General features: G+C 40.0%; 2 protein-coding genes and 1 pseudogene across 2 annotated transcripts in view; 1 reads left to right on the top strand and 2 right to left on the bottom strand.

Annotated features, from left to right (window-relative positions):
- The window catches only part of LOC138042930 (scavenger receptor cysteine-rich type 1 protein M130-like), a 108,902-nt gene extending 100,522 nt beyond the window's left edge, over nucleotides 1–8,380 (bottom strand). Inside the window, exons 1-2 of the mRNA XM_068888991.1 lie at nucleotides 8,243–8,380; nucleotides 4,432–4,536 (exon numbers count right to left, since the gene is read on the bottom strand). Of these exons, the coding sequence (XP_068745092.1) occupies nucleotides 4,432–4,483 (52 nt within the window). The 5' untranslated portion in view covers nucleotides 4,484–4,536; nucleotides 8,243–8,380. The remainder of the gene's footprint in view (nucleotides 1–4,431; nucleotides 4,537–8,242) is intronic.
- The window catches only part of LOC138042932 (scavenger receptor cysteine-rich type 1 protein M160-like), a 355,331-nt gene that overhangs the window by 258,589 nt on the left and 75,783 nt on the right, over nucleotides 1–20,959 (top strand). The window lies entirely within an intron of this gene.
- LOC138042900 (dual specificity mitogen-activated protein kinase kinase 5-like) overlaps nucleotides 18,073–20,959 on the bottom strand; it is a 35,937-nt pseudogene continuing 33,050 nt past the window's right edge.

Below are 20,959 nucleotides of genomic sequence, written 5' to 3'. Positions count from 1 at the left end.
TTTTTTAGTAGCCAATGAAAAATGGTGTACTGTCGAACTTTACCAGATCTCACATTTCCAGTGACAGAGTGAGATCTGGGTGCGAGATTAGGTGGGAACGCAACTCACTCTGTCCTTGCAACTTCAGGATATCTGGTCCTCTACCACGCCGGTTGTAGTGGCTATCATGATCAGGTATCCCTAACACTAGGGCTCTAACACATCAAGGCGGATTCTTAGGTATCATTTGTTCAATTTTGACGCCTCATGCTTTACCAGTTTTGATTTGGTCACCTTCTTAAACAGTAGTACTCTGACGTTTTTTGTCTCTATACTTGTATGGGGTTTGCCTGGGTGGTTTGTTGTAGTTGTCTTGGTTTGGTGTCGACCATTTGGTCTTAGCTTAGTGAGCTTTTTGCTTTGTCTTAATCTCTTGGTTTCCTCTTTTCGACTTGCATGCTTGCTGCTGTGCTTTGAGCTTCCACATTATGCTTTATTCTCGCCAATAAAACGACTTGTATGTCTCAAAGAGTCGTTGGGTTGAATGAGGACACAACTTGAATGGATGACACCATACACATTACATTATCAACAACTACGTGACTTTTTTAGTTTTGAAATGGATGTGAATTGTTAAAACAATACATGATCTTAGCCTGTAGCATGGAAGGAATCAGTGACGGGAATGTATCTTCACTGCTGGTTAATCTAAGGATATCATTACAATAAACACATAGGATACTGACTTTAACTCGGCTATTTTTATTTCTTCTGACTAATCTAGCAAAATCGACTTTTAAACACGAGTTGAATCTTGCAACGAATACACCTCTTGAATGTCGAATGGAAGCATGTGATTTAATAAAAAAAGAATGTAGGAATAGCTAATAACAATTTTAAAGGCTATCACTCAAACGAAGTTTTTTCCCAGTCCCCTAGTAATAATACAAAGATTTAGCCGAGCCTAAAAGCGGAGCTCCCGTTTCTAACCCCAGAAAGCAATATGGAGTGTATGCAAATAATTGTGCTTTTGCATAAAGTACAAATTAATCGTTATTAGTGTACTAGTGCAGTTTAAAGTGATCAAAAACCTCTGAGCTGACAGCAGTAAAGCAACAAGCCTTGCAAACAATAACCAACAATTTTAATCAACAATTAAAACTGAAATTACACACACGGTAATCTAGCTCTTTCACAACAATTTTCTGTTTGACTGATAATATTTACACCCTCTCTCTTCAATTTAGAACAGCAAAATCTTACCGATTAAAACGTCAAGCCAAAGAGTAGTAAATTTGCTTACTCGACTGCAATTTCACAGTTAAACAATGCAGCTTACGACTGGAAATCCATTTCACACAAAAAAGCCCTCAAATGTGATTGTTGAAATATGCCAGAATCTCTGTGAACGGAATTGCAAACGGTTTCAGGCCTTCTTCGTTCTATAGCGAGTTTTACAAAATATGTGAGGCTGCGAGGCATAAACTAAGAAGAAAAACAGTACCTGAAAGCTAACCGTTGTAAAGATGTGTTTTTCTCGTGCACTATTTCTCTCCGCTTGACGGTGTTCTTCATTAACATTTTCTCTTCTATTCCTTCCTCGGTTTCTCTCCAAGCTTTCTTCGCTTAAATTTCTCAAATGTCGTCGCCTATCTCCCGAGCTCTTTCCTGCTCTTTATCCCGTTGCTCGCCACTAATATCGATTTCCCGCCAGAAAAACGCTGGTTGCCAAATGCAACGCTGCCACGCGATTTCCCGCCAAGGAAAATTGCCCGATCACTCCAGTGCACAGACGCTGTTCTGCCTCACGACCTCCACCCCGATAGTCGGTGCTCACGGTCGTACGCTGACGTCATAACCAAAGTTTCTCGTATGGATAGATTTCCCCAAAATCTTACCCATGGTGCTGCGCTGGGGCGCTTCGTGCGCCTGAGCTCCGCTATAAACTGTTCATTGTGAAAAAAAATGTCCAGTGGGATTAAAAGCAAGTGACAAAAACACTTTATTCTTGAAGCAGATAAAGCCCTCGAGATATAAAGGTTCTTAGAAACCGAGGTGTAAGTTAGATTTTGATCACGTAACCAATGTAAACACTGAAGATGGATATTAATGACATATTTTAGCATACAAGGCACAGTTGAGTGACGTGGCGGTTCAAGACCACATGTACATGTTAATTAACATGGAATGAATTGTGTATCACATACACACATATGTGTTACCCCTACCCCTTACTTATTTAAGAAAATAGACACAGTGATCTCTTTACAAAGGTTACAAATGCCCTTTATAAATGGTTAACAGTAAATAGGAGCCGCAATTACATGCAAATACGTAACATGGAATATAAATTAAAAAATTCCAGTTTTCTGCCATAAATGTGAATTTCACCCTAAATAATATCCTGGGTTACTTAGTTTTTTAGATTGGCCAGAAAATTAGTTTTTAATTGAAAATTCAGAAATTTCAGGAGCAAACCCTGAAATATCGCAAAATATCATAAAACAGTACGACCTCAGAATCGGAAATGTTATATCAGTTAGAACTTTCCGCAGTCTTAAAGAATTTTCCTTTGCATAAAGCAATCTTACTAAATTGTGATAAATGCAGTAACAATGCCTTTTATTAAATGCTAGTGTTGTGACGCAATAACTAATATTTTGAGCTAATTGTTTAATTAAATTGTAAAACTATCACACTCTCCAAACAATGCTTTTTTTATAATTTTATCAGCTCCACAAGTAAGCGAGGCTTTTATGCTCAAGTTCTCTTGCAAGTGTAAATGACACTACTAATGACAACAACTTTAAAATTAAAGAAATTACCATGCGCGTTTATTTCATCATTTCCTTTAAACTGTTCTTCTCACAAGTGAATAATCGCTTCTTTTGGTAATTCCTTTTTAAGATTTCGCCTATTCTTAGTTTTTATAGGTAATCGTATGATTTTGAGTGCAATTTGGAATAAATATGCACAAGCAAAATTTTTGTCACAGACGAACACTTGAAAAGTAAGGCAGGTGTAATTTGTAGTCATCGAAAAAAATTTATAAGTGATTATTTACTCCAAATTGTACGAGAAAAATCATGATTTACAAAAATTTATTGCACCCCACTATCTGCACTAATTTCACTTTTCTGCACTCTGTTTGGGATTAATTAACGTGCTCTCAGTCAATCGACACGCTAAATGTTTTGCACGTATACTATTATATTTAAAACATCTTTCATTAACTATCAACAAAATATTTCCTTAATTAAATTTTTATTGTGTACTTTTTTTAACTTTTAAGTTCTTTAATCAGTATATCGATTATGGTGATTGAAAAACGTTCAGTCATAAAAATATATACTAAAATTATTACGTCCCATTTTTTAAAATACTGTTTCATTAATTTGATATTTAATCGATTAAATAAATTTGTCACATCTGGACAAATGAAAATTTAAAATAGCCATTGAAGAAAAAGCAGTTTCAATACGTATACAATAACTTCATTTTGATTCGAATTTTAAGATAGCAAAAATTGCTAATATCTCCTAACAAACAAGTTGATGGAGTAACATGGTTAAACTAAAAATGCAATAAATAAATAAATAAATAAATTATACTTATATTACATGTATATTACATTTAATTTAAAGTATCCATTTAAGGTACTATTAATTCACAATATCTGTTATGTTTAAGAAAACTAATTACAGACGGAAATTCTTTGAAAGAAAAAAGTACTGGCAAAAAAAGCTGAAGAACTGATGAAATATATTGTGTCCTTCACTTAATAAATTGAAGCTCATCAAAATCTTTAAAATATGCATGAAATTTGTGTCTTCATCGTCAAGATTAAATTCTCAGTTTTATTTATCAAATTTATTTCCTTAAGTTATTAACACTGATCTGCAGTTTTCGAAACATCTCACAAAGAATAGTGCAGTGTTAGAATTTGTCATTTGATCACGAGGACCTATTGGTTCAGCTCCAAGTTACCGTCAGATAGAGATAATTCCTTGGAAAGGATACGGGGAATTTCTCGCTGGAATGGATGAAATACAAAAGTAAACAAAAAAAAGGAAAGAAAAAAGGTCAGCAGCCACGAACTTTGGTTCTTAAGTTACGCGAGTAAATCCTACGAAATGTGATGTTTGAGCCAAGGCTTCTATAACAATATGGAAGAAAATGATGGATAATTGCAAGTAAACTTCCAGCTATTCCTTAATTTGATTTCCGATCTCCTCAACTTATAAAACGCTTTGTGCTATATTCAGAACCAAGGCTAGAGTTCATATAGTTATATTATTATTGAATGAATCATTCAGTTCTCGTAAGTGAAAATTAGGTATGCATAGCAAAGCGAACTACTTGGTTGCCTGGTTTCAAGAAAAGTAACGATAAAAAGGAAGAAAAAATAATGTAACAATAATTAAGCGTAGCAAAACAGGAAGACTTACTTACCAGAATATAACATCAGAAGTCTCACAAACGTCAAATTTGATAGGGATATCATTGTCCTCAAGGCTTTTAAAATGCTTCGTAAGTGAAACACATACAGAAACCGTTCTGAAAGAAAATGACCTTGGTAACTATAGAATATTCACCGAAGAAACGTTTAAGAAACAAAACTAAGCTGAAAAAAACTCTAGCAGTCATGAAACTGTTAAAAACGGTATCACGCAGTTTCAATTAATTAGTGTTGCCAGACCCTTTCAATTAACATGGGCAAAGTAATTTTGATGAAAATTATCCAGGAGCAGAATCATTGAGGGCCTATTGACGTGTTTTTCGGGGTGCGTTGCTAAGGATGTAATGGTAAAGTAATTTGAGAGAATTTGGCATTATTTTGCTCAGTTTCCAACTTTCGTAAACCAATGACCCTAAATATGACGCCATCATTTCACGCCCGTGGTCACGTGACCAATAAAAGAAAACTCTAAATTTGTCTACGTGCTGCACAATTTGGGTATTTAATCCGTGGTTTGATAATTTGTATTCGTTTTTGCATCCAGCCATGTATGGCTTTCTTTTATTTTGAAACGAGATGCTTCCGTGAAGCATACACTGGGTTGCCTGTGGTACGTGCTACAGAAAATCAGAAGGCACTGAATTGTGTGGTATTGAACTACATCATTCCAGTCTCTGAATAATAACAAATAAAAGAGAAGCGAGAAACATTGGCGTCTGAGCTGACATGTTGATAATTTTCAAGTTCCCTCACAACTTCTTTGCACCAAAAGTTTAAGCGTGCCCTCTGAGCATCTGACACCTTTGTAATACTAAAGTTCACTGAAGTTACCCCATCTCCGGCGGGATGGGAGACCAAAACAATATACCCCTCACAAAACAGAAGCATCGGACCGAAAGTACTATTAACGCTAACAAATGCGAACTCAGCAAGGTAAAGATTTTGTTAGCTTGCTTTCTGCAAAACAAATATTGATGCAAAAGTAAATAACTATTGATACACAGCTTTTAGAAAGAGCAGAAGGAAGTTTCCGGGACGGTCGATCGAGAATGAAATATTTACGACATGAAAACAACATTAATTTTGAACCGTAAATATAGAATATAAAAAGTTACGATCAGCGACATACATTTTGGGAGATTTTTGCTACGTTCAAATAAATCGCAAAATCGAAAAGCGACATGGCCGGAATTCAGCGGGCGCCGTCATTACCGCGGCAGTGAAGCATCTGTTTCAAATGATGGCAAGATACCGGGTTTTTGTAAGTTTCTTTTTCTGTCAAGTGTTATAAAGTTTGACAATGAAATGAGCGAAGTCAAAACAAAGATCACAATCGCCCAACTCTTGTTTATGCAAAGTCAAAAGTTACTCTCCAAGACGCGTACGACGTTATTTATCACCAGGTAATTCCATCATTTTGGAAATAGCAGCTACTTTATTATTCATCGGCCTCACAATTTTCCACTGATTTTGGGGCTCATTTTGTTGAAACTCAAGCACACTTCCAACAGGCCTGTGAACCCTTCCTGCTTACAGAGCAATACTAAAAAAATTCTCCCACATCACATTTCAACCTTAAGCTCGAAATTACACAACAGCTTCAGTAAGCTTCAATACACAACATGATATTATATTTCACAAAGGCAGAAAATACCACAGAATCCTTTTCCAGCGAAAAATTTATTGAAACAAACAACATATTTGCTCTTAGAGGCGAAAACCTCTTCCTATTTCATTGCGTGCGAGAAGACAGGAAACTCAATCGTGTCAAATTACCATGTACTTCAGGTTTCCTGAAGAACCTTTTCCTTGAATAACAAGAAAATGCTTTACTATTGCCATAAAAACTATCCAGTTAAGCTCGCATATCATAAAATATGATGAATTCATAAAGGCCACCTTTTCCAGCAAACAATTTTATTAAGCAAACAACATATGATATTTGCTATTAGAGGCAAAAACGCCTTCTGTTTCATTACGTGCGTGAAGAGAAGAAACTCAATCGTGTCAAATATGCGCAATATTGCAACAAACTAAATTTCAGGATCAAACCGTTTCCATGAAGAACCTTTTCCTTGAATAATGAAGCACAAAATAGACGACAAGCTTTCTTTCAAATAATTATTGGCTGTCACATTTCCAATTATGTTTTTACTGAAGACTGTGCAGAGTTGATCACAGATCCACGTAAGGTGTTCGATTCGTTTTCTGTCTTTGTTGAACCCATAAGTTACCAGAGAATTTTCCATTTGGTGTCATTGTTCTAAATAACAGCACACTTGGTAAAAAATAGTATTTTAGAAATACAGCTCACTTTGATTTCAGCTCGACGGGAGATAGATTGTTGTCGAAGTCCATTACTCGTCGCTTTTGAGATTCCAGGTGTTGATTTTCACCGCCTGCCTAGTTTATCCAACTGACGTTCCATTATTGAGCTCCATAAGGGTATATTTTGTTTAAGGATCCACTAAAACGCCATTCACGTTACATGACTTTCGACGCCATTGCAGGCTAAGGTAAATATTCTACTGTGTCCACCAAAGAAATCTACGCATTTCCACCACCCTCTCGATCCAAAGAAAATACACGCAGAATGCTCTATGCACAAAGACACCACTTACCAGGGGAGTGACAGGCAAGACTTTTACCGACACGGCAAATAAAAAATAATAAAACGAACAAATCCCACCCACTTTCCGACAGGGATTGCCATACGGCAACCCAGTAAAAATTCAATTTAAAGACCGCCGGAAATTTAGCTTTTTTTCAAACCGGAAGTCCGTTCCTTTACGCATGCGCAGTTGATCTGAAAACGAGCGCGAGGAAGGGGGAGGGAAAACCTCCGTTGCAAACAATAGTTTATGCGGTGATTTGAGTGGGATTTCTGGCTAGCTCACGCTATGATGACGTCATTAACCGGATTTAACATTTCACTTCCTTAGCAACGCGCGAAAACCTTAAGACAAAAGCATTATGCTATTTAATATAAGCATCACATGCCCTTTCGATTTACATGGACCGGCAATGTTTGGTCTCCCCAAGATAGTTAATCTCAGGCAATTTTCGTATTAATTGTAATGAATGACTTTGGTCGGTCCTAGGATGTTGGAGACGTCACATTCTGAAGATGGGAGATGACTTATTCGTGTGGAAACAGAGCAAAATAATTTACAAAAGAGCGATGACTACGCATATTTAAGTTTTGTCAAAAGCCCACAATGTTTTCTGAATGAGATGCTCTTATCAGTTCTATCATGGCCAGGCTTGCAACATATTGATTGTCGGTTGTGCATAATTAGCGCCTATGGCCCTGTAGAAACTCCAGTGTTTCTTTACAAACGTTATGGGTTCGTACCGCTTTTTTGACGGGTCCGGACCAAATTTTTCTGTCGTGTAAACGGCCTTTTAGTTAATATCGAGTATGAACCGAAAGTATTGACATTTCAAAAGGCGGAAGCAGCTAAACAGCAACTTCGACAGTGTAGTTTGAAGATGTTCTGTCGTCAAAAATTCCCGATGTCTAGGCCTCTTCGGGTATTTCTTTGTGTGACATATATGTTTTCGAGAAATAAAGGTAATCAAATCAGTCAACATTAGTTCTGTCTACTTTGAAATCTCTCTCTCTTCATTGTCCATTCCAACCAACATCTATATCTATGTCGCTTGATTTGAACGCCTTGACTTGCAGTCTGACTTGTGTTATCTAAATTGCTTTTGAAATAGTAAAAGCGAGGCCCAGCAAAGATCCAGAATTTGAAATCAACTTGGAATGGCTACAACAAAATTAAACAAAATTTGCATTACCTCTAACAACAATGATCACCACTACAATCGAAGTGAAGTATTCTTCTCTTATCCAGAAAAACTCAAAGATAAAACTGATATCTTCAAGAGAGAATGTAAATGCGTCAATCGTAACACAGAGATATTTCCATTTGCAAGCAATTAATTAAGACATCTCACTCACTCCAATGGTTGAATACGTATGCATATGTATGCATCAGTAAGCGTCATCCGTGGAAAGATCAATGAACCGTGGTCGGTGTTCTGTCGAGGGAATAGGTTTATTAGCATTTGTCACTCTGACTATATATCAAATTTGAAACGCTTTTTACCCCCCGATCGAGCTACCCAAATTCAATTTTGGCGCACGGCGTTAAAGAAATAGTTTCTCCGTTTCGTAGTTTATTAGGGTTGGGGTTCTGAAACAACCACTTCCGGCAAGATTTCCGCACAGGTCCCTACTTCATTTTGCATACACTTCTTTGTTTCAAGAAAACAATAGCGATAACAATAAACGTCCTTTGGGACTGTGGCGCTTTGTTGTTTCTTTTTAGAGGTTTTTTTCTAAGTCTATATGGACTTTAAAAAAGCCGCTAGAACTTCTGTCTGAAATACGGAAAATCGAACAGTTTTTCCTTTAATTTCGGCACTTTTCCTGCAATTTTACCCATTTTTCAGTTTTAGAATAAGCGCAAGAAGTGGAATTTCAAGCAATCTTTGTAATAGGGTTCAGATTCGCAAACATAACAAACAAACCAAATAAAAGTACCGTCATAAGAAATTTAATGGCTACCTGCTCTTTTTATCGTGAAATTGTTTTTTCTGTCTGCTTACGAATTCGCCGAGACACTGCAAAGTGTATGTTTTCTTCCTTTCCTGTATTCAGGATCACGAGCGGTGCATTTAGTGTTAGAGGGATTTTGCGATTTATCGCTCTTTGTAGAGATCGGCAATATGCTCAATGATACTTCCGAGTAAATAACTGTGGTAGAGATCCATGGATGTTCCCGTAGGAGGCATACTTCGTTTCACTCCCCATCATGTCTTTTCAATGCCCTGCTGTGGGCTCTTTTGTCTGCGTCGACGAAGTTTAGGCGATGGTTCACTGTGAGATGATGTGAGCCCTTGTCTTGAAAACTTTCCGGCCACAGGTAGCTAGGGCTAATATTTTTAAAGGAACGTTTACGCTCAGAAAATTGATATGTGTTCTGGCGGATTGAAGGCTATCCATTGCAGTTTTTTCTTGAGCATCGCGAAACAGATCCATTCCCCGATGCGGCACTTTGTCTTTGCCAACTGACTGCGTTTTCACACAGGTTTTGGACACGGAGGACGAATTGTTTTCTTTGCACCACTCTATGCACAACTCTGGAAAGGCTATAAAGCAGGGACAATTTCCAAATGATCAAATCTCCCATTGCTGTGACGCTATTTTACTATTTTACTTATTTTACTTCGGTAGCCATCTTGATTATTACGAAGACACAAGTTTGCTTCAAAAGAAGGGAAACATGAAACGATTTTAATAGCAATGAACTCGTGCATGAATGTTTCCCATGAAAGATGCACACCAATCAGACTTTAAGCGTGGTATACTCTTCCACGCAGTGAACTTATAAGCGTGCCGCACGCACGGGGCATGAAGGAAAAGCAGGCCACAGTTCACAGCGATACTGGAAAACCTAAAACTATCGCAAGGACTAACCTTAAGCCTAAACAGTGCCTTTAGTCGTAATTAGGGTTACGGTTAGCATTATAAAGCGATGGGTTGTTTCAAGAGTAGTAAAACAGGGATCTCTTAAAGGTAACCTACAAGTGTAAGTTCGATTGCAGGTGCTCGGCGCCGCACGTGTATATAATTGCGTATCATTGTTATGTAAATAGTCAGCCAGAATTCAAAATAAATATTATTTTCAAGAACAGAACATTTAAAGAACAGGGACAAGTAATCCAGAGGTTTACAGTGGGTCGGAGTTCAAGGCAACCTGCGAGTGACATGTCATGGGACAAAATGGCATAAAAAGCCGAGCGGGATTTGGAGATAAGAACAAGACGAAAAGATAGAAAGAGGAAAGCTGGGACAAAAACGAGTAACGGTGTGGGCGATGAAGGAAAAGAAGAGAGAGAGAGGGAGGGAGAGAAAAAATGAGATCCGTTTTTATTCATCCCGTAAGTACAAATTACCCATGTATATATTCGGTTCTCTTGGGTATTCGTATAGTTCTACAAAACAATAGCGCGAATGAATAATTAATTTATTCTGCATGCATAATGAAATAGGGACCTGTACGGAAATCATTGCCCACTTCCTACCTCGTTGACTTTGAAATCTCTGATTTTTTCTACCTTACGCAGGGGCGTAGCTAGGATTTTTCAAAGGGGGGAAGGGGGTCACACCACGGTGTTTTTGGTGAAAGTGACAATTCTTCGGATGAGCAGCGAGTGCGGGATGAGGGGACAGGCAGCAACCAGGGTATGAAAAAGCACGCAACATTCCTCCGAGCCTTTTTCCAGAGCTTACGCGAGCAGGAAATGAGTTGTCAACTTTTTGAGTGAGGCAGGCATTAGGAATCTCGAATGATGCCCATCGTAAAAGAATATGGCCTCCACAGCAGAGATTTTCATAGAAATGCCCATCTTTAAAGAAAACGCCAGCCATTTTCCATGATTGTTAAGAAATAATTTCATGCCCTGGAGGTAGACGTACGAAATTTGGCACAAAATGAGGTCTTTATTTTCTCTGGACATGAAAAGGGCAAAAATCATGCTAATTCAAGAAAATTTCAGAAAATCGACTTTTTTTTTTTTTGTTTCCAAGCCGTTTTATGCTTATGTCGCAGTGATACCAGCCTAACTTTTTAATTTTTTTGTTATCATCTATGAAATATTCCTTATAATATTTTTCTTTACTCAGTTTAATGTCAGGAACTATTCTATTCCCAAACTCCCAAACGTTTTGTAAAGAAAATTTTAGTTACTTGTTGCTTGACGAGAGTCAACGAGAAGAGAATATTACATTTTATCTCTGTATTGAATAATATTTAGATTTAGCCAAGCCTAAAACAGGGCTCCCGTTTCTCACACCAGAAAGCAAAACATTGTGTAAAAAACATGTCTTGTGCCTAAAGTACAAATCATCATTAGTTTAATACAGTGCAGAGTGTTTACACATCTCTGAGCTGACTGCAATAAGAGAACAAGCCTTGCAAAAAATAACTAACATTCAATTTTAACCAACAACTAAAACTGAAATTACATGCACAGTAATCTCTTTGACAACATTTTCCATTTTGAATAGTAATCTTTATACCCTCTCTCTTCAGTTACATTAGAACAACAGCAAAACTTAACATAAGCTAACGATTAAAAAGTCAAGCGTAATATATTACAGTGAAACAAGTTCACATGCATTGGATGTCCATTTCACATAAAAAAGCCTGTCCAAAGGTATTAATTTAGTGCGGACGGCTTTCACAGTAATGACGAATTCAGTTCCAAAATAAAAAACAATGGCCGAGCAATATGGAATGCCGTTTGTATCCAAAATACTTCTTGTCATATATAAAACTTATCAATAAATATATAAAACTTATTACTCTTTAAATAAAACATCTTAACTTATACATAAAACTTGCTAAAAAATATAAAACTTGTTACGCCGTATATAAAACATGTTTGAAAATATAAAACTTCTCAGGCCATACACAAAACTTGTTTGAAAATATAACGCCATAAATAACACATATGTTGTCACGCAATACTCCTATTGGAACCCAGTGCCGCACCAAAGAGCGAGAGCGAGGCGATGAACTTGAGTTTCCAGGGTTATAAACTCTATAAAGTTGCGTGAAAAGCTTCGACAAATAACTCAGACACGCTATAGCGCACAGACCTGAGAATTGGTGCGGTGATTTATGAATTTGTCTCCTACAACATTCCAAGTGTTTGGCTCATTTCATTGAACGGTTTCTTTTTTTTTTTTTTTTTCGTCGCGTGACAATGAAAACGACCTATAGCTAAACCCGACAACTTCCTCTCTCTTATAAATAATACTCCAGAGGTGGCTTGACACGGTCTGAAAAGAGAGTTTAGGGGACCCTCCCGACAAGCGAGCAAGTACTTGCACCAAGCAGTCAAAAGCAAAAAACTACGAAGACTCCAGCTCTTGGAATCGCAAGCTGGAACATTTGCACCAGTACGGCAGTACGGCGTAGGTTTTGCCGTGAGGAACTCACTGATTCTCACCACAGAACCCCCTTCCGGAGGGTCCTCGAGAATTCTTGCCCTTCGCATAAAAACGTCGGCGGGCTTTATGAACATCATACCGCCTACGCCCCGATACTGACCTCCACCCCAGAAGTTAAGGATCAATACTACGAGGTCTGCAGGAAACACTGTCGTGAATCCCAAGTTCCTAGGGCATATATTTGCTAGGCGATTTCAACGCTCCTGTTGGGACCGCCTGGAAGCATGGCCTACCTGCCTCGGCCACCTTGGCGTCGGCAGGATGAATGAGAACGGGCAGAGGTTGCTCGAACTCCGCTGTCACCACGGCCCCTGTATCACCAACAGCTACTTTAAGTGTAAGGAGCTGCACAAAGTGTCTTGGAGACAACCTTGGTCCCGCCACTGGCACCAGCTAGACCTCGTCATCACTAGGAGAGCGGAGCTCAGCAGTGTCCTTCACACAAGAAGCTATCACAGCGCTGAATGTGACACCGACCACTCGCTCGTTGCAAGAAAGGTCAGGCTAAAACCCAGAAAGGTCCACCAAGGCAAGACCAAGGGTCGCCCCCGCATCAACGCCTATGGCACTTCCGACCCCTTTAAGGCTCAGAGCTTCGCTGACAGCCTTCAGGAGAAACTTGCTGCACAACCAACCCCCAGCAACCCGGATGTCAAATGGTCTCACCTCCGTGATGCCATCTACAGCTCAGCCATGGCTGCATTCAGTAAGAAACAACGCAACAAAGAATGCAGCCAGTCACGGAGGCCAAGAGGAAAGCGATGCTGGCTCACAAGCCGAACCCTTCCCCAAGTACACGCCACGACCTTCGAGCAGCCAGGAGTAAGGTCCAGCAGACTACCCGTCACTGTGCCAACTAGTACTGGCAGAAACTATGCGCCAAAATCCAGCTAGCAGTGGCCTGTGGTCACGCAAAGGGGATGTATGAGGGCATCAAAACTGCCACCTTCCCTACAAGCGTCAAAACAGCCCCGCTCAAATCAAAGACTGGCAAGGTCATCACTGATCAGAGCATGCAGCTGTAGTGTTGGGTGGAGCATTATCTTGAGCTCTACTGAACCCAGAACATCGTCACAGACACTGCCCTGAATGCCCTGCCTGGGTTGCCAGTCATAGAGGAGCTTGACAACATGCCGACACTGGAAGAGCTCAGCATAGCCATCGACGGTCTCGCCTGTGGCAAGGCACCTGGGAAGGACGGTATCCCGACGGAAACCATCCTGCAACCGCTTCATGAGCTCCTCTGCCTGTGCTGGGAGCAAGGTCACATCCCCCAAGACACGAGAGATGCCAACATAGTCACCCTGTACAAGAACAAGGGTGACTGTAGTGATTGCAACAACTATCGCCGCATCTCTCCCCTGAGCATCGTTGGCAAAGTCTTCGCTCACGTTGACCCGCCTGCAGAGCCTTGCTTCGCAAGTCTACCCCGAGTCACAATGTGGCTTCGGAGACGGAAGGTCCACAGTGGACATGATCTTCTCCATCCGTCAGCTGTAGGAAAAGTGTCGAGACCAGCAGTAGCCATTGTTCCTCGCCTTCGTGGACCTTACCAAAGCTTTTGACGTGGTGGGCAGAAGTGAGCTCTTCAAGATCCTACAGAAGATGGGCTGCCCTCCAAAGCTCCTGGCAATCATCACCTCCTTTCACCAGGACATGCAGAGTACGGTCTGCTTCGATGGGGTCACCTCCAATGCCTTCCCAGTCAGCAGTGGAGTAAAGCAGGGCTGTGGCCTTGCTCCAGCCCTGTTGGGGATTTTCTTCTCGATGCTGCTCAGTATGCCTTTTGTAGACTGTACAGAAGGTGTCTACGTCCGGACGAGGTCAGACGGCAAACTCTTCAACATCGCCAGACTCCGCGCCAAAACCAAAGCTTATGTGGTTCTCATACGGGAGCTGCTTTTAGGCTTTGGTAGATTGTTTCCGAAAAAAAAGCTTATTATGCTTTTAGCAGTGCTCATGCATATTTTTTAGAAATTATGCCAAAATTATGCTACTTTCTGAAAATTATGCTCTCTGTCACCGAAATTATGCTACTTAGATCTTGAGTAAAATAAAGATCACCAGTAGCTTAACTCTATCATGCAATTCTGACTTTAATGAACATTCATATAGTCCACCATCCAGTCTTACAGTCTTTAGCATCGAAAATACGCATGTGCGCACCTCAAAAAGCCAAATGATTAAAAAAAGGTTTCAAAATCAACCGTTTCTGGGTTCTGAATCCGGGTCAGAAAGTTTTAGCCAGCATACGTGTTTTAGACGCCATCCAAGCAGAGCCCTCAGTTCAGTACAAAGACAGCTATGCATGTTGTTAATCTCTGTGTTATCGGTTATTGTACTGAAGCATTACGCAAGCCTGTAAATAGTCCACGAAAGCATGCTCTCGTGAATCGTTAAACGATAAGTTAAGAATAGAGAATACTCGTTCAGCGGCTGCAGACGAGGGCTGCACCAGCAGAACCTTCGTAACTGCAAAAGACCAATGGTGTAGGTTATCGGATTGTTGGTCGCTGGAAGTGCTGGAAGTAGATGTACTCGAGGACGACGCCATCTTTGATCTGTGGCCTGAGGGGCCAAGCCGCCGAGCCATAAGCGTGGTGGCTTGAGGAGAGTCATGCACAGGGAAACCTGGTCTGCCAGACCATATTTGACCATGGGCCTTAGCACATACCTCAACATTTTCCAAAAACAATACAGAAATAGAACACAAACTGAATTATTCTAGAACTATGATGGGGATTTTTTGTTTTCAACGCATAAACGCTCGGATTATGCTAGCAGTGCTAAACTGAAAAAAAGGCTTAAAATAATGCTCGTTTTGCTAAATTATGCTAGCACAATCTACCAAAGCCTAGCTGCTGTTTGCAGACGACGCTGCTTTAACAGCCCACAGCGAGGAGGGCCTCCAACATCTGGTAGACAAGCTGTCCCACGCCTGCAAGGAGTTTGGGCTAACGATCAGCCTCAGGAACACCAACATTCTGGTGCAAGGCGAGGATGCCACTACTGAACAAGTCTTAGAAGAAAATTCGATTACCGAGGAACCAGATTGTAAAGCCAGTAATTGCCATGGTTCATATGTAACACATGTAATAGTGGAGCTCCGCGCGGAGCACCATAGTTAAGAAAATATACATATACACATATGACGTCATCGACCGACCGTCTGTACGTACGTATGCCAATGTGACCATTATCATGCTAGTTTACAGCATACATCTTTGCGCTTATTCCACGGAGATGTAGAGTTTGACTGAAGTGTAAGAGGACAGGCAATTTGCAAATATAAATCTCAGTATTCTCATATTTACATTATACCGTTCCTTTGACAAGAAATTACGAAAGGCCAGTTGTTTGCTACGAGAATAACAGCGAAAAGAGCATTACTTTGTCTTGAATTTTCTATAATAAAAGTTTGTTCAGAAATCAAAAGTCTACGTGAACAGCACACACCAGGGCTATTCCTTAGTATCTGGCTTGCCAGCCGCGCTTCAGCCATTTGACGAGAGCCAGTCTCTGTTTGCTTCTCAAGTTGCTTGGTTCATGCCCAAAAGAATTCTGGGTAATCCTGCCATTCCATGACAAGGGTCGGGTCACCCAATCCTACCAGCAAAATACAGTACCGACTGAACTTTCCAGCTTTCAAAAAGTGCCCAAATTGTATCGGTAGGTCCTGGAATTCGTCCACAGAAAGGCCAGAGAGACAACTTCACTCGTGAACCGTACGCGTCATGTTTACAACAGAGCATTTTAGGCCTCCCAGTCTGCATGAAACCATCCCTCATCTCTGTTTTCTTTCAAAGGCTGGCCTTAACCTACATTCCAGCTTAATGATGCCAGCCTGTGGGCTTCTTTAGACAAAGTTTGTCCAAAAAATCAATTATAACATGGCAAACCTACCAGATTTGAGCCAAAAAGCTCACTCCCCCAACATGAACCGTTGACATTTGTCACGTGATGCCTAGAGCTGAGCCCACATTGACCAAAAACCGCAGATGTTTCAATCAGGACGTCTTATAAGGCGGAGCCAAATGCTGCGGACCTTTGAGCGCCAAAAAAGTTGAAAAAAATAGCAAACACTTTGCACTTACATTGTAAAGGGTTAAACAATTTAAATTAATTACCATTTCTGTACCCTATGCTAAACTGATTGAGTAAGCTGCTTTTTGATAATTGGTTTAAATTCTCCTAGGTTAAGCCTATGTTACACTAGGCAATTTTTCGTGGAACTTGTCTCCTATTTTGTTGCGATACAAGCTGTACGAAAAATTCAGCGCCCAGTGTAACATACCCTGCCACAGACATTCGAAACAACTTTTTTGCTGCCGCCACCGTTGTGAGAAGTAGAAATCACTTCTACTTTGGGCTATGTGTCAATGCGCTGGAACAAATTTGCCAACCATTGCCTAGCTTAACATCTGCCCTGTTCTCTGTTTCTTTAACTTAGTAATCATCGAAAACGAGGCAAGTTGCAAGAAACGTTGCCTAGTGTAACACCAAAAGAAAGCTTTTTTTGCAATGTGAGAACATTTGTCGCAACTAATGGCTCGACAAGTTGCAGGAAAAATTTCCTAGTGTAACAGAACGTTTAGTAGGCTTCATTCGAGAAAGCAAATTACGTTATCTGACAAGTAACGCAAGCCTTAAGTAAATTATCGCCTTCAAGAGGCCTAACTTTTTCGTTGCTAAGATAACTTTCTCCACCTTTCTCGATGATCTCGAAATTTTGCTTCTCACAATGATGCTGGAGTCAGGAATGTGAACACTAAAGAGCTATAATCCTGGACCAAATTGTTGCAGCATTTTTACCTTTCTTTGACACGGCGAAATTTTTTTTTCACGAAGCAAATTGTCCTATTACGTCTCCCCCGAAACAAGATTGAGATACAGGTTAGTTAACTTCCTACTGAACAGCGTTGGGCTGGTTGGGTGCATTGTGCTTCCTTCTTTTCGGTTATGGTACAAAGGGACGAAAAATGACAAAGGTATCCACTCTATTTGTCCAGCATTGTAGTTACGGGCATGGTTGTGTCCCTGAGATCAAACTGTACCACTTCCCAGCTCGGCCAAAAGAACAATGAATGCACTTTTTGCCAACATTACGTCACAGAATTACTCAAGCTGTGTTCTACTGGAAAATCGTCATTTCTACCTTAGAACAAATACTTGTACTCAAACGTAAAATCCGGTAACGTAAAAAAAAACAAATTTTAAATTTGCAGTGGAATCCACACTGAGACATTTGAGATTTTCTGCCAGATTGGAACGTTTGATTGGAACGTTAGATTGTCAATGCAGCTCAAATTATGGTTGCAAATAGTCGAGAGATTTCTGATTTAAAAATAAATATACATATGTGGGTGTGTGCAACTGAATCTCACAGCTTTCCGTCCTTACAACTGGATACGGTAAGGGCGTACGCTGCAAGCAGGCTCTTCTGTTGAAAATGGCGCGCGGTCGAAATATAGGGCCTAAGTGACTCACCAAGACCATATATTTCGACCGTGAAGCTCTTCTCGTGATCTGGGTCGCGCTAGCGATTTGGCAAACGATTGAGTAAGATTTAACAATCAAACGAAATAAAATCATGGATGCAACCAAGTTCGGCGATGATGCATAGTTTTTCTTTTACATTCCCAAGAAGGAAATTTTCTATATTTGTAATACAAAAAGAAAACATGATATAAAAATAACTGGAGGTTAAGGTAAAAAGATACCTTCCTTTTTTCAAACTATCCTTAATGCTGCAATCTACTCAACCACACGGAAAACCACTAAAGCAGCAAAAAGTATTTTTGAGATGCTTTCCAGTATCTACCATTGGTATTACATTCAGAATTGGTTTATGATATTTTAAAATTAGTACTATGATAAATAAAAAAAATCACTTCCCTTTTTTCTTCAGAAATTTCAAAGTGTGTTTGCTTAACACCCGCCTAGCAAAATTTTCAGTTTTGATTTTTAGCCAAAGGCTGTTTACGTTGAGTGTAAGTCTCGGAATTCACGGACCTCCATTACTCATATTCAAACCTAGCCGACTGGACCTCAGAGGGTGGGATTGAGAGAAAAGTGACGTCATTCACTCAATAGCTTAAGGTTTCTGGGTGTAAACGCAGTTTGTTATGTATGCAAAACACGAAACTCCCGTACTGCATATTAATTCAGTCGCGTATAAGCACATTGCATTCTTAAACTAGTGAGTCTTTGACGTCATTTTCTCCTCGATCCAGCTCTCTCAAGATTTAAAGTTAGTAATGGCGGACTATCAAATGGGAAACTTTCAGTTAAAATAAACAAGTGTCTTTTTTTAATTAAGGCTTAAAAATTAGGACACTCAGTGTTTAGTTAACATAGTTTTGAAATCCAAAGAAAAAAAGATTTGATTTTTTGATCATAGTACTACTCTAAAGAATTTTGCATCGGAGCCTGCGTCACTTTGACGGAAAGCTATTGTCAGAGTTCCAAGTAACGTCTCAGCCTTCAAACCACTATTGTTGTATGTATTCATATTATAAATTAATTACTGTCCTTCCAACATGAAGCAGAGAAAATAAAAAGAGTATACGAAAAAAGGTACAAAATGTTGAACCTAAACTATTTCCGTGTGCATCTTCTCTTCTTGCTACAATGTAACATAACGACTAAGGAATGGGAGGCAAAGGCGACCCTTTGTAATACACGCGTTAACTGGCAAATTGATGCGAATTAAATATTCTATTCTCTTTTTCCTTCCGTTATTAAGGACAAAAGTCAAACGAACAAACAAAATAAACCAGCGCAGGCTCGGAGAGGATCGGTGTAGAATATGACGTCTTTTGTGAGTCAGGAATTATGTCGGAGGCTACAAAATTGGTCACAATTATTCAGAGGTAGGAGAGTCCATGCTATGAGCTAGCGATCTTCTCTCTTCTAATTGGCGACACACCCACATTGATATCATGTCGACATTGCCGTCATCATTCACAGCGATGAAGGGATGCGTCTACGATTAAAATGAATAAATGACTGAAAATGAATACAAGAGAAAATCAGGAGACGTAGTGACAGCAGGAGAAAGAAAGCACAGGAGCGTAGGCAGACAAGAAGGGCGGGCAAGAGTTGCAGATCAAATCAAATCAAATACTGCCTTTTGAGCACAAGGGAAAACTAGACCTGTTCCGGGACTCCCTCTTATCCCGCCCTGAAAATGGACTTGGAACCGAGGCGGGAACAAACTCGTTCCCAGAGCCCACGTGTCTTTTGGTCAGCGCCAAGACACTGAGCTCTGGAATAAGCAATTTCCGGAACTCCAAGGTTTTAATAGTTCGGTTTCATCGAAAAGTTAAATAAGGCGATCATTAGGAATCAAGCGTTCAAAACAGCAGCGACAAATCTTCGTGTTTACAAGTTTAGTTGGAGATTTTTGCGCCATAGTCGTAAATTATAAGCTATTGTACACTCGGTAGTCTTCACACGAGCAGCTTTATAAATCAATGAGCCAATCAACACAGTTCTGAAAACTGATTATTCTAGAGCTCCGTGTCTTGGCCCTAACCAAAAGAAAAGTGGGCTATAGGGACGAGACTGAGGCGGGAAAAGAGAAGAGTACTGTATTACTTGCAGGTGCATACTCCGAATGGGCCAATCATATTGCATTAGATGCCAGGGTGGATTTGTAAATAAAAGAAACGTACAAATTCCGACAAAAAAACGTATATGAAAAATACCGTATGATTTGCGGTGTCAGGAAAATAACATCGAAATTACGCCTTTTCGTGACCAAACGAGGAGAAAAAACCCAGATCGCAGTGTTGGAAAAGATCACAATACATTTGTGCAAACGCTGAACAAGTAATTCAAAAACTCATTAATTATTCATGAGCCTAACAGCCTCTCAAAACATCGATAAAACGTCACGTGCATGAGCTTCATCGGGGTATATAGAATACTTACGAGGAGTGTTTTATCACAGGTGACCCAGGCTCACATAGGTAAATATAAAGAACATATGAGGCGAACTTTAGGTCTGGAAATTTGCAAGAAAATGGAGATAAAAATCGATGAAACTTACCATGTGGTGAGCTGTTGTTGTCTTAAATACGTACACGAAGTTTCGGGGAAAATGGTCCCTGTTCACCTTCTTTCATAATACAGGGACAAGGTAGGAGACGGAAGCCAGCGTAGGGACTCCGATCGACCCAAAACAAGCACGATTCTGTTCGTGAAAATTGAATCCAATCGCTAAATAAACACGCCAGGCTCGTGGAACATGAATTTCTCTAAACCATGAATCCACTGAAGCATCTCCAGGTAGCAACGCGAAGCCACCAGACCCCGTAAAACTTGTAAGTTAACCTGCTAAAATGGCGGCCAGAAATCGTTGTCCTCGCAAAGTGTCCAATTCAAAATGGCACTGAACTGGTGACGAGGGGAATATATGTCCCCCTGGAGGGAGTGGAGTCTCAGATTGCTCAGTGAGTTTTGTTTTTAGCAATTTGGGACTCCCCTCC

Source organism: Montipora capricornis, chromosome 3 (assembly GCF_036669925.1).
Source record: "Montipora capricornis isolate CH-2021 chromosome 3, ASM3666992v2, whole genome shotgun sequence".
Classification (NCBI taxonomy): Eukaryota; Metazoa; Cnidaria; class Anthozoa; order Scleractinia; family Acroporidae; genus Montipora; species Montipora capricornis.
Note: the sequence above shows the minus strand (reverse complement) of the source record. Positions and strands in the feature narration are given on the sequence as shown.